Raw genomic sequence first — 12674 nt, forward strand, 5'->3', positions numbered from 1 at the left:
TTAGGTTCCGGATACTAAGGTCTGGGGCGGATCCAATTCCAATTTTTTCAACGTTTGCATTCACAACGTGGTAAGCTTATTGCAGTAGAAAATTTTGAATTACTATCACATGATATTTTTAAGTTATTAATGTTGTAATACTTACATACTATATAATAAGCCTCATGAAACAGTGAGTGTGTAGTTCATTCATTCATATTATAACATTTAAATTAGTGAAATCATGCAAAGATAATTCAAAACTTTCTTAGTCTCAATGTGAGACTCTCACATGAGACTTGGTTGAATTTACAGTTTGAACTGCTAACATGCAATTGACATTAGTAAAAATTCCTTTTTCAAAATACCAATGCCTTGCTTGGTGGCGATGATTTGATTAAAATAGATAATTCACTAGATTCATTATATGCTGACTGAAAAAAAAAAAGAAAAAAAAAAGGGACGTCAACTTCTAAATATTGTATAAGTTGAAGGTAAAAGTAGATTAGTCAATAAGTAACCACATCCCTCATGATGGAGATCGGAAAAAATAAGCTTAGCTCCCGACTTTTCCATCTTATGCTTTTCAAGTTAGATAACATAAAAAAGTTGGCGTTCATTTCTTCATTCAACTTTAGGCTGAATCTCATTTCTTAAAAGTTGGAGAAATTTTTTAGTATGACCGTCACACAAGGTAAAACATCACGTGTCTCTATATAAATGATGAGATATGTATTAAAAAGTTAATAACTTAAAAATTAAAATTTTCCACCACTTACATAAAAACACGTGATGTACCATTTGTGTTCCTGTCACAACTAAAACTTTCTCCAAAAGTTGGAGCTTATTTTTTGTCTTGATCCAATAAAATATTGCTGTAGTTCTTATTATTTTTAGTATTGGACCAGAATAACAGACAAACTAGCTCTTAGGCTAGCAATTAAACACACATATACATTCCAAAAGTCCTAAAGATATCATATTTATAGTCAATCCAAACAGAGCTTACCCATGAATCACATCTACCCAAAGATCCACCTGATTACAAACAGTACATTAGAATTTAAGCAGTAAAAAGTCAAAAACAAGAGGGATACTTGGTGAAAACTATTTTATCCAACTCATGACAGTGAATTATCTTCAGACAAATGTAACCTCCAAAATTTCATGTACCACACTATCAGGAGCATACATAGCTAAGAGTGTAGCCTCCAAAATCGTTCGTAAACAGCTTGCTGTCGAAGAAGCAAGCTTTAAACAACGCCTCTAGGGCTGCGATGGTCTGGGAGATGCCGGAGGCTTGAAATCCGGATACTGCAACCATAAAAAACATGAAAGAAAGCAAGATTGGTTAGTTCTTGCACAAAATAATTGATCATGAGGGTTGATATAAATGAAAATAAATTCAAATAGAAAATAAAGTGAGTAATTACATAAGGGAATGGGGAAAGTGGTTTTGAAATCCCAGGAAGTGATTCTGCTTTAACTTCTGGTTTTGGTACTGAATTTGGTTCCGGGGTGGCTTCTGTAGCTGCTTCTACTTTTGGTTCGACCACAGCTTCTGCTTTCTGTACAGTATCACTAGCAGCAGTAGGCTCTGGAGTTGGTTCTGCAGGTGCAGGAAGAGCCTTGCTAACAGTTACTGGCAGAAGAGCTGTCCCAATTTGCTGAAATTCAAGGCGGTTGAGGATAAAAACAGCAGAGTTTAGTATATTGTAATTGTCAAAATAACTAATCTGTGAGTCAGTGATGAGGGAATCCGTCATTTTTAGTCTTATACCTTTATGTCATCGACGAGCTCCTTAGGGGCAACCTTCGTGGTCAAGAACTTATCAACTTGTTGTAGAGTTTCTTTTCGATCCTGTAATAAAAGCAACTTAGGTTATGACAATGAAGTTGAATGCTAATCCTTGGGATCAGAATGTAATATGCTTTCAAGGCCGCGCTGGTTAAAGATGTTTATGATTAATAGACCTTCATATTTATGACGAGCTAGACGTGTTTCACAAAAATTACTAAAATGCAAAGGCTGCAGACTGTTAGAACAAAATAACTAAGAGGAAATATGGAATAATATAACTTTTGGCCACTACGCGTTATTTCAGAGACATAAAATTGTCTTATCGACCCTGATAAACATTCCATCACAATAACTTCTTGGAAGTATAAAAGAGAATAGGAGACTCACCTCAGCAAAAAGGAGTTTCTTGCTCGCAAACTGAACTAGTGCAGCTGAGCCTAAAACTTGGAGGATTGTTTCTAACTAAAAAGATGAGAGTGCAACAGTCAGTTCGAAAGATCTTCGAGAAGGATACATGTTACACCAAAAGGAAAACAAATAGATCAGCATGGATGGACTTTACTTCAGTAAAAGCCAATAAACCCAATCCGGTTGCTGCGACAACCCCAAGGGAAAGAGACAAGGTATCTGAGCCCTCCTGCACATAATTGACCACATAAACATATAAGAATCCTGTTAAAATCATATAAGTACATCAAAATTCTTTAGAACATAATCATCAACGAGGGAATCCATCACTGAAAACCAATAAATTTGCTCGTCCCAACCCATTTTCGGAATGGCACACATCAACAGCTTTCTTGTCCCATCTTGATGAAATATGTAAGCTAGGGGCGGGGGGATGTTTCAAATCTTTATATACTTCTATCACGACCAATCTGGCTTTTCGTTTATGATTTTCTACTAAACTTTTTAGACTAACTAACATGTTGTTATTTGTGTTCAATATATAAACTTCAATATAACATCCTTGCTCGAAAGTAGGAGACCAAGTTGCACCTTACTGTTCAATAAGAGAATAGATTTTCACATGTGAAATATCAATCAACAAATGAAAGTCAAGAAAATTACTCCAACTGCATCATTAAGAGCATCTGTTAAATTGCCAAAATCAAAACTCAGTGCTTTTGTTGGTGGTGTCCAAGGAAGACCGCTGTTCTGCAAAATGATATTTCATGTCAAGTACTAAAGCTCAATAAGACTCGTATGGAAACAAAGATTAGCTGTGGAAGGGCAATGGGACTGACCACCCATCCTCGTGGTCCTTCAGCACCATCTTTAATAGCATAAGCAGCTTTGAACCCATTTACAGTGACTAATTCTGCAACCAGCTCGGAGTTCTCATCAAATCTGGCTTCCATCGGAACATTTGCAGGATTAGCTTCACATATTAGCTTTGGGAATAACACAAACGTCACAAGCATGTGAAAAATGAACGTCAAGGAAACAACATTATAATCAGAATCGATTTTATGGTAAACTTGAAATGGAAATGTCAACAAGCAGTTTCTACATGAAGTTATTCAATTAAGCTTTCTTCCGTCCCCTTTCACGCCACTGATTAGAAGCATTGTTTTCAAGAAAGGGATTTGGAATGTGCACAAACCGGAGTTGATATTTTTGCACTAACATATGACAATTTGTATGAAATTCTAGGAAACCCAAGGTCTTTTATGTAATACTAGCAACTGAGTTTTATTGTGAGAATTCTCTACTCCACCGTCCTCTTCGAAACTAAATGGTAATGTGAACTGAATTTTTCTTTCGCCGTCCAAATAGTGATCTCTACATAAACCACTTGCATAATGTACACATTCTAAGGTGATGTCAATTCTAGGCACTTGATAGTAGCTCTTGATTGTGAACAACTGCTTCGAAATAAGCTCAGAAATTGACAATTCATGATTCGTAAAAGAATGGGGAAACGAAAACTAAAGAATCGGGTTAACAATCTTACTTATCGAGGATGAACAATGTGGTATTTTCTGGCTCCTTGAACTTCAAAGAGAGTTTCTTCAAGAAACCCGGCTTATCTTCACCTTTGTAAACAATCGACACCGCCTTCTTCCCCAAACCCTTGACATCCGGAGTACCAAACTGCCTAAAATCCGCTGGCGATCTTATATCAAGCAACTGAGCATTGGCCTCCTCACCCAATTTTGCATAAGCACTTCTGGCAGAGTCAACACCAAACGGCTTAGGAGGCTTCAGAACCTGAGACAGAATCAATGGAACAGCCAAAACTGCGAAACCGCCAGCGACAACTGCAGGATTATCGGTCACAAAACTGATAACACTGTCAAGAACCCCACCTACTTCCAAGTCTCCACCTCCACCACTCACAGTCTGCCCCAGTGCTTCGTCATTTGACAAAGCCTTGGCAAACCCGGCATTGAAAACCGAAGATAAGAGCAGCAAGCCGCCATGGAAACTCCGAGATGAAGACTCTTGTGAAGCTTTCAAACCTGTGGGATTGGAGAATTTGGGAAGGGAAATGGAAGGCAGGGATGGGATTTTTCTTCTGTCACCAAGAACTGATCTTATGGGGGTCAAGCTTGCTGCATTGAAGGCCTCCATGGCATAATTCTAGTGAGAGAATCTAGTGTGAGAAACAGAAGAAAAAGACTCTTTTTAGTCTCAGAAAATTGATGAAAAATTGAGATTGAAGTCTCTTTGTGCAGGATATTTGTTTTTTTTTTTTTTTTTTTTGTTTCGTTCTAAGGATGATGGAAGGCTTTACGAGCCTTAGCTTCGGTGGGTACAATTTGGCTGCTGCCTTTTGGGTGGAGGGTGGTGCTGACGTGTCATGCAAGATGAGAGGTTGCCCATTGAGCAATTGGCACATGGCGAGTAAGGATTGCGAGGTTGTTGATCACTTGATATTGTCTGATGGCTGGGATGATGACTTTGGGTTGTAAATGTTTTGTGTGGCTGAGAAAAATGTCACTAGAAGTCTTGAGAAACTCTGCAACGAAAAATTAGTTTAGAGTACACTCCGCGGGTGCAGTACGGACCGCAGTACAGTTGATGGTGGCTGCCTGGTGGAGAATTCCCAAAGAACGTTCATACAACTTAGGGTTAGTTTAGTATTGTTGTGCTTTAAAAAAAAACTACTGTGAGAACTGTGCTGTGAGAGTAAGCGGCTGTGAAATAAATCAGCAGTGTTTGATAAGCTTTTTTGTACAAGTGTTTTTAGAATAAAAAACAGTCTGATAGTGGGTCTTTTCATTAAAGGAGCATGGTAGCTCCGTGTGCTTTGAAAAAAAACCAATTTTCCAAAGCTACAAATAGCAGTTTCAGCTTTTTCCTTTGATTTCAGCTTATTCTCACAGCAACTTCCAAAATAAGCCTTTTTTTCAGTTTACCAAACACCTAAAATCCTCACAACTTTTTTTCATGGGTGTTTTTTTAAGCACTTCACTCCCAAACCACCCCTTAGACTTGTTATTACGGTATTCCAAGTTAACCACACACCAGCATACAAAAAGATTAAGACACATGACAAGTTTGGCAATCTATACTCGTTTGGTTCAGCAAATGAACTTTTTTTTTCTTCTTTCAAATAACGGTAATAGAAACGCCCTTCTAAGAACAAAAATAAATAAAACAAGTTCATTACATGCACCAAAATGTCGCAGGTAGTTGCAGTAAGCTGTAATCCTAGTGTGCTTGAAATGTCGGACCAGTTATAGATGATAGATCGAATTCTTCAAATTCTTGTCACCCCTAACTAAAACTTTGTTAGACCGAGCACATACCCAAAATGTATAAATTATGTTACATGTGGATGATCAAAAGACTGCTTTACAGAAGATCGAAAAAGTAATCCAAACCTTGCCCAATTTCCCAAATTGAGATGCCGCATCCCCATTTGCGAGCTTCCTCTAGCCGCACAGAAATTGACATTGGTGATGGATAGAACACAGCGTGGTAATTACTTTCATCATCGGAGTAAAAGAATAAATGTTCTGCGCTGTTCTTTTCCCATTCCAACTCGGGCTTGTGCTTCTCCAACAAGGACAGGTAATCCCTTCCAGTGATAGCACCACCACCAGGACCTGCATTTTCAATAACATAAAAAGACTCCCTAAAATGTGGAACTACTAGAGAATTCAAACACATTCAAGCAAAAAAAAAAAAACTTCAAGAGATGTCCTAGTAAATGAATTACCAACGATTTGGAAGCTGGAGACAAGACTTGTTAAGTTTATTTACTCACCTAGGTTCAATTCCTTTCCAATTCTAGGACAACCACCAATAGATTCATAGGACAAACAGCATGGGAACTCATAAGGAGTTGACCCATCATATTTCACTCCCCATGGGCAATAACACGAAACCATAAATCAAATATGGATTCTCCAACGCCAATGAACAACACAAATTGTACAAGTAGAAAAGAAACAGAATAATACCTCCTGTGAGGACGAAATCATTGCCGTAGAAATTGATGCCAAGAAATATCTTGCGGGCTAGAGCACTGTTTTTATTGGTACCAAGGAGCAGCTGCAGGGTAGAATGAATCCACTTCAGAGGTGCATTGGGACCAGGATTATTGGGTCCCGAGAAATCATACGTCATAAGTGAGAATCCATCCACAGCATCATCCAAGCTCTGAAGATCTTTAGGTCCAAAATCATGCGGTTGGAGCTTCTCTGAATGTGGCGGACCAATAACATAGACTAATTGCAACCGTTGCTTATCATTCCTCTCTAAGCTCACACCATGTAATGCATCACCAAGCTCTTTTATAAACTGCAATGCCTGCACGGGCAGAATAACAAAGATTTTCAGATGTTATATAATTTGAGGAGAAGATACATGGTATCACTTTCTAGAAAACAGAACCAATGAATAGCCACAACAAATAAGTTCATTAGGCAACATCTACACCTCCAAACAATATTGACTTTCAGCAAACTTGGATGTAGGTATGAAGAAGACAAGTTCTTGTTATATTTGGTAACAAAGTGACTCCGATCAAAAGACTTCATTAGCCCGCTAATACAATTTCATATATCCTTGATCTTTGTATTAAGGAATGTATATTAAACAGTTGCATCTCAAAATAGCAAATGGAATTCTAATTTGGAATATTGCAGTTACAGTTGATCAAAGTCCTGACACGTCAACATATATGAATACTATATACTTGTGAAAGGTATAAAAATATTTTCAACAGACAACAAACATGACTTTTATGAAACATTGCCATCATTTGCCTAGTTGGGTCATGCAAAATTAGTACTTTACCAAATTCCGCAAGCTTGGATCATGCAAAATTCTGTAAGCTGCCCACCTTGACCAAGATTCCAGTACAATACCGTCATATCTCATCTCCCTGATCAACGAAAAAGCCCCCCACAAAATTAGTACCTTATCTGCGTTAGATATAAAGAAAAATGACCAAAGTTTTGGACCTTTTGGTACATACAGACTACAGAAATCATTAAATAGTAAACGAGTTCAAAAAGATCAGAAGCCAATGGGGTAGAATTAGGACATAATATCTCAATAAAACAAACATATAAAAAGTACTCTAGGTTGGAGGCCTACTTGCACTCGTTTACTATAAGATTAATAGCTTTACTCCTCTGCTTCTTCTTTGTAAGCAGCTCTGCTGGAAATGCTTCCAGAACAACTCTAGGCAATACCTATACATTATGGAGGTATGCTACAGATGAGATTACTAACTGATTGAGATAAAAAGTGTGCCACAACTACATATAAAAGTGCAGAACATATATCGACGACTTATAACAAAGAATTTAAATTGTTTCTAAGTTGACAAACTGTTGAAAAGACCTCTCAAATTTTATTACATGACTTCCCACATTCGATTGTGAACAATTGATGTCACAGCTGTTCAATATTAGTCAAATACGAAAAAGTAGTGAGAAGGGTGTTAAAGAATTCTTCTTCATACCCAAGCATCTCCTGCCATCCTTAGATCTGAGATCCATCCCATATCAGCATTATGCCTACCTTCCAGAATTAAGCTGTTGCCTTGGCTGTTGACAAAAGGGGTGAAATACTGAAAACTTATCCAGAAATAAAATAGCTACACAAATCTTAATTATCGCTTAATTTTCACAAATCTACAACTTACTGAATCTTAACAGATATTCCTACTATCTCTAGAGGTTGAAGGTCATAAATGAGAGGATTATCCCCAACCCCCACAGCCAAAAAGTAATCCTACATTAAGTTTGATTCCGAGCCAACTTTATTTAGCAGACAGTTCTAATCTAGAGTTTTGCGAATAGACACATCAATGGTCACGTATATAATCAAATAACTGAGCAGAGTTTTGACGGTTACCGTCGGCTTATTTGGGCAATGATAACAATTAAAAAACACGGTATCTAACAGTACATCAACTACTCATATCACTTTGTCCAATCACGAAAACTGGGAGCATACCTCTTTAGGTCATACCAAATTGGAGATAAATGAGTAAACTTGGAGTTGAACCATTTGGCCATATCATAGCCCTTAGAATTCCTGTATAATTTGACATGTGAGAAGGAGTTCGCAAAAATTTCAAGCTAATTAATGCAAATACGTCTAATATGATTGTATGAGCAACCAACCAATACAAATTACTAACCTAGGTATTATAGAACAGCAACCTTTCAAATGGAAAACTTTACATAATCACATTAGATCCACCAAGCTATATTAAACCAAAAAGACCGGCACTTTGTAGTTTGTATCAAACAGAGACTAATGGATCAGTTCAAACTCTACTACTTTCTTTACTATGATTCCGAGTGTATTTCGTTACCAAATGAATTCCTCAAATTTTACATATACTTCAATTCCAAGTAATTTTTTTTTTCTTCTCATATTTGAAGAAATTCTCGTTGTATTTCATTCCAATCCAAACAGCTTGTTAGAAAATAATACAATCTCATAAATTATTATATAGCCAAACAGATTGAAAGACATGGCATACCATGGAGTAATGTAGGCCAATACAGGATATACAAAGTGCCTGCCACTCGTATTTTCGGAAACCTTTCCATTTTCCTGAATTTTTCAAACCACATTATCAATAAAAACACTGTAAGATCATAAATTTTCTGTTTGGCAGCTGACAAAAAGTTTGAATCGAAGCCAAAAATAAGTATAAACACTAAGGTTTCGTATCATTTCGTGCATTTCTTGACTAATAACAGCTAAAATACAGCAAACGATAACTTCAATTCGTCTTAATTTTTCCCGCATTTTCTAGGCAATCAAACAGACAAATTGCAGAAATCAATAGGGAGGGTACTTGCAGTGAGGATCTCCTGGTAATTCACATCAGGTTTCACGATTCCTCGCTCGTAGACAGCGTAATTCGTCGGGTTCGCCATCGGAGCATATTTGATGCGGTAGGCGAGCACGGCGGTTGCTACAGCTACGCAGAAGAAGAGGACGAAGGTGACTATGTGCTGCCCGTTTGCGTCGCGGAGTTGTCCCGAAGGTTCTACTCGGTCTTCGCCGCGGTTCGAACTCGGTGCAACTCGGCGCTCTCTTTTCTTGGCCATTTTTGAGTCGGAAGGCCCGGAAAGTTCAACGGACGTTTACAGAAGCACGAGAAAGAAAGATGGTTTGTTGACTATGAATGACATGTCGTTGTTCATGCGGTTGTGTGTAGGTACGATAAAACGCCCTGTCGTTGGAGTCCAATCCCTCCTCATTGATGATTCGTAGAATTACAAATTAACAAATGAACAAAGTAATGTTGTTATATATAAATCAATGATAACCATCTTCTACAGGATTCACCATCAAGATTCAAGAAGAAGGGAGAGGCTCCACAACCCTTACAAAATACAAACTACTTCAAAGTAACCAAGAGTTTCAACTCTTTTAACGCTTTTTTTTTTCCCAAGTCAAACCAAAAAAGGTTCTCACTATCTATCTCGAAAAGAAGTATGTCATTGTCCTTGGATAACACTAAAGGTGTGAAACGGTCATAGTAATCAATGTGTCGTGCACGGACTTCTCAATAGAAGAAAGCAAGGTCCAAGCTTTTGTCACTCCATCCATATTCCTTCATAATCCAAACATCATATGGAAAGACTTCACCGTGGCAAATACATAAATAGTCTCCCAACGAATTTAGAGAATTTTCATGATATTTCTCATCGACAGGAATTAAAAACTCATGATATATATTTCCATGTCTTTCCCTTGCTTCATGCCTTCAAATTCCAATTGGTGTATTGGAACTTTATTTTGGTAGAAGGGGACAGGTTTTGAAGAATGCTTTATTTGCTACTCTTCACCCAAAAATTTATCATATTAGTGGCGACAATCACCAATTCTTGTAGCTCAGTGAACTGTACATCATAGAACTTCTTCCTTAGAGGTAACCTCAAAGCTTTTTGAGCAATGGCTATGAGCTACCCATGGTTTATAGGAAATTGGCACCTCATTCTAGTCTTCCTGAATCTCATCATGAAGTCTTTTGTGGACTCATGTTCATACCGTTTTTACTTCCACCAAGTCATTGATAATTACTTTAGGTTCCACACTGTAAAATTGCTCATGGAAAGCCATATTCATTTACCCTTAGTTGGCAATGGAGTTAGGAGGTAGGAGAGAATACCACTGAGAAGTCAGCTCAATTAAAGAATCCCCAAACAACCTCAGCTTGTAGCTCCTAGCTTTTGTTCATCAATGTATGGAGGGTAAGGGTTTTGGTAGGTCACCCTGAACATTAGGCGGGCATATAGCCTAGCATTATGCATTATTAGTCTCCTTAAGTCAACTATCTCATTCATTAGTTGCTGGTTTGCCACATTACTTGGCAAATGTGGAGATATTCCTTACTTCGAGCTATTTTCAAAGTAAGCGGGCATCTCAAGCACTGTCTCGGGCTGTCCCACCTCTCATTTTATTGACCATAGGTGGAGGCCTATAAGGAAGTGGTTTAGTGACTATTGTGGGCATACCATTTCCACTGGCTCCTCCATTTGAACTAGATGCTAAAGCATTAGTTCCATTTTGCTCGATTGTGTTTCTTGACATGCTTGTGACTAGAACTATCTCCGGCAAATTCACCCATGTAGACCTTTTCTCCTTTGAGATCGGACTATTGAGCAAAAATTGTATGAGAATGATGCGAAAATTAACTTAACACACAAATTTAACCCTCTTTTGACAACTGTAGTATAAGTATAAGTAGGGATCGTTTTGGACCGGGGATTAGGAGGGCTTGCTAATAACCTCTAAACTGACTTAAAAATATATAAACAAAGTTAAAAACAGTAAACTAGACTCAAAGAATTCAAAACAAACTCAAATAACTCAAAACTGCTTAAAACAATGAATTAGACTCTAAACTGACTCTAGGGATGGTTTTGGAGGAAATTAGGTTCTAACTTGACTCAAGACACTTAAAAACACAAATCAAAACAGATTTTGACTAATAAAACACTTTAAAGTAAAGGGGGATTTTATTTTGACGAATTTGAAAACAAACAAACAGATTGTAAACTAAAACAGATTTTGGACGAATTTGGGTAAACTATGGATGATGGGCTAGCTAGAGGGTTCTTCTCCACACATGACACACTTGCACATAAACCAATTTTCAGTTGTGCTTTCGATAAATCATGAAACTCAACACCCCAGGTTAATTAAGTCCGCTTAAATTAACCTTCAAGTTCTCCTTAAGTTATTGAATTGGATGGGAAAGCGCATACAACAATTCAAGCATTCTTCAAAAGTCCTTTACGTGAACAGCACAATAAAGATACAATCAAAGATCATTAAGCATTATGAAAACTATATGTATTGACGAGACATTCATTACTATGATGAGCATGAAACTCCTGCCAAGAATTCATTTAACGCGATCGTTTATAAGCGACCTCCACTACTTGTGAATATAAGTTTGTAACTATTAGGCGAAACTCCCTTATACTCTAGCATCATATTCATGCATGCAAACTAAGTGCTCACTCTTAATAAACATACACGAATAAGTTATCAATCAAGCAGTTAAACAAATTGAATTCACAACTTATGAAATCACAACTGAAGGTAATCAATTCATATTGCAAGTATGTTCATGGCTTTGAATTCCCCCTAGCTAAGGGGGTTTAGCTCCTCATACATACAAAGCAAAGATAAACAAATTTAGATATTGAAAACAAAGAATGAAAACACCTAAAAACGCTCCAACAATCCAACTTGAATGGCAAGCACGTCCAAGGGTCCTCCTTCTTCTCTTTGTTGCAGCACAAGGTATGGTTTTATGGATGAGTGGTAAATTATGGTGGTGGATGGATATAGGTAGTTATGGTGAAGGGTGGATGGGTGGATTGTGTTCTCTCGGCCAAGGAATGAAAGTGTAAGTGTATGGAGTTGTGAGATGTGAATGTAGTGTCTTTTGATGGATCTTTTTCTCCCTTTTTTGTTAGGGAACTTTAACAAAAAGCACCTGGTACTGTTCACTTTAACGAAAAACCACATTTTTACACTAAAAAGTCAATCCTAATATTATTCACTTTACCCTTTATTTTGTTCTTATCATTAAAACTCAAAGTTTTCAAGCCCTTTTCATTAGTTTTCCTTTTTTGTTATGGTGAAGGGTGGATGTATTTATAGGCTAGGGAGAGGACCACCATCTAATTAAGGTGGTAGTGGTGTATGTTGTGGTAATGAGTGGATGTAATGGGTGTAGTGGATGGATGTTTGGTAATGAGTGGATGTAATGGGTGTAGTGGGTGAGTGTTTGGTAATGAGTGGATGTAATGGGAGTAGTGGATGGATGTTGTTATATATAAATCAATGACAACCATCTTCTACAGGATTCACCATCAAGATTTAAGAAGAAGGGAGAGGCTCCACAACCCTTACAAAATACAAACTACTTCAAAGTAACAAAGCTAAC

General features: G+C 37.5%; 2 protein-coding genes across 2 annotated transcripts; both read right to left on the bottom strand.

The window, feature by feature from the left end:
* Positions 1-932: 932 nt before the first annotated feature.
* On the bottom strand, positions 933-4520 carry LOC126628216 (rhodanese-like domain-containing protein 4, chloroplastic). The gene is made up of 8 exons (XM_050297827.1): positions 3738-4520; positions 3028-3130; positions 2852-2938; positions 2343-2417; positions 2168-2242; positions 1760-1840; positions 1413-1646; positions 933-1293 (listed from the first exon to the last, which is right to left on the bottom strand). The coding sequence occupies exons 1-8, from the start codon at positions 4355-4357 to the stop codon at positions 1246-1248; spliced, it is 1323 nt and encodes a 440-aa protein (XP_050153784.1). The 5' UTR covers positions 4358-4520; the 3' UTR covers positions 933-1245.
* Positions 4521-5363: 843 nt separating this feature from the next.
* Positions 5364-9409, bottom strand: LOC126628217 (uncharacterized). Its single transcript, XM_050297828.1, has 8 exons — positions 9064-9409; positions 8739-8812; positions 8204-8284; positions 7707-7791; positions 7337-7434; positions 7034-7121; positions 6196-6544; positions 5364-5838 (listed from the first exon to the last, which is right to left on the bottom strand). The coding sequence occupies exons 1-8, from the start codon at positions 9313-9315 to the stop codon at positions 5585-5587; spliced, it is 1281 nt and encodes a 426-aa protein (XP_050153785.1). The 5' UTR covers positions 9316-9409; the 3' UTR covers positions 5364-5584.
* Positions 9410-12674: the final 3265 nt, after the last annotated feature.

The sequence above is a fragment of the Malus sylvestris genome, chromosome 7, assembly GCF_916048215.2.
Source record: "Malus sylvestris chromosome 7, drMalSylv7.2, whole genome shotgun sequence".
NCBI classification, from domain to species: domain Eukaryota; kingdom Viridiplantae; phylum Streptophyta; class Magnoliopsida; order Rosales; family Rosaceae; genus Malus; species Malus sylvestris.

Bases quoted from the DNA above. Each gene is read 5' to 3' on its own strand.
- LOC126628216 (XM_050297827.1), bottom strand. From the start codon at position 4,357: ATGGAGGCCTTCAATGCAGCAAGCTTGACCCCCATAAGATCAGTTCTT. The intron at 2,418-2,851 runs GTAATTTTCTTG...AATTATGTGCAG, and splicing joins CTCTTAATGATGCAGTTGGA to GAGGGCTCAGATACCTTGTC. The intron at 1,647-1,759 runs GTATAAGACTAA...CTTGAATTTCAG, and splicing joins AGCTCGTCGATGACATAAAG to CAAATTGGGACAGCTCTTCT.
- LOC126628217 (XM_050297828.1), bottom strand. From the start codon at position 9,315: ATGGCCAAGAAAAGAGAGCGCCGAGTTGCACCGAGTTCGAACCGCGGC. The intron at 7,435-7,706 runs GTATGAAGAAGA...CATAATGTATAG, and splicing joins GGATGGCAGGAGATGCTTGG to GTATTGCCTAGAGTTGTTCT. The intron at 5,839-6,195 runs GTATTATTCTGT...TTGAAAATGCAG, and splicing joins TGATTTCGTCCTCACAGGAG to GTCCTGGTGGTGGTGCTATC.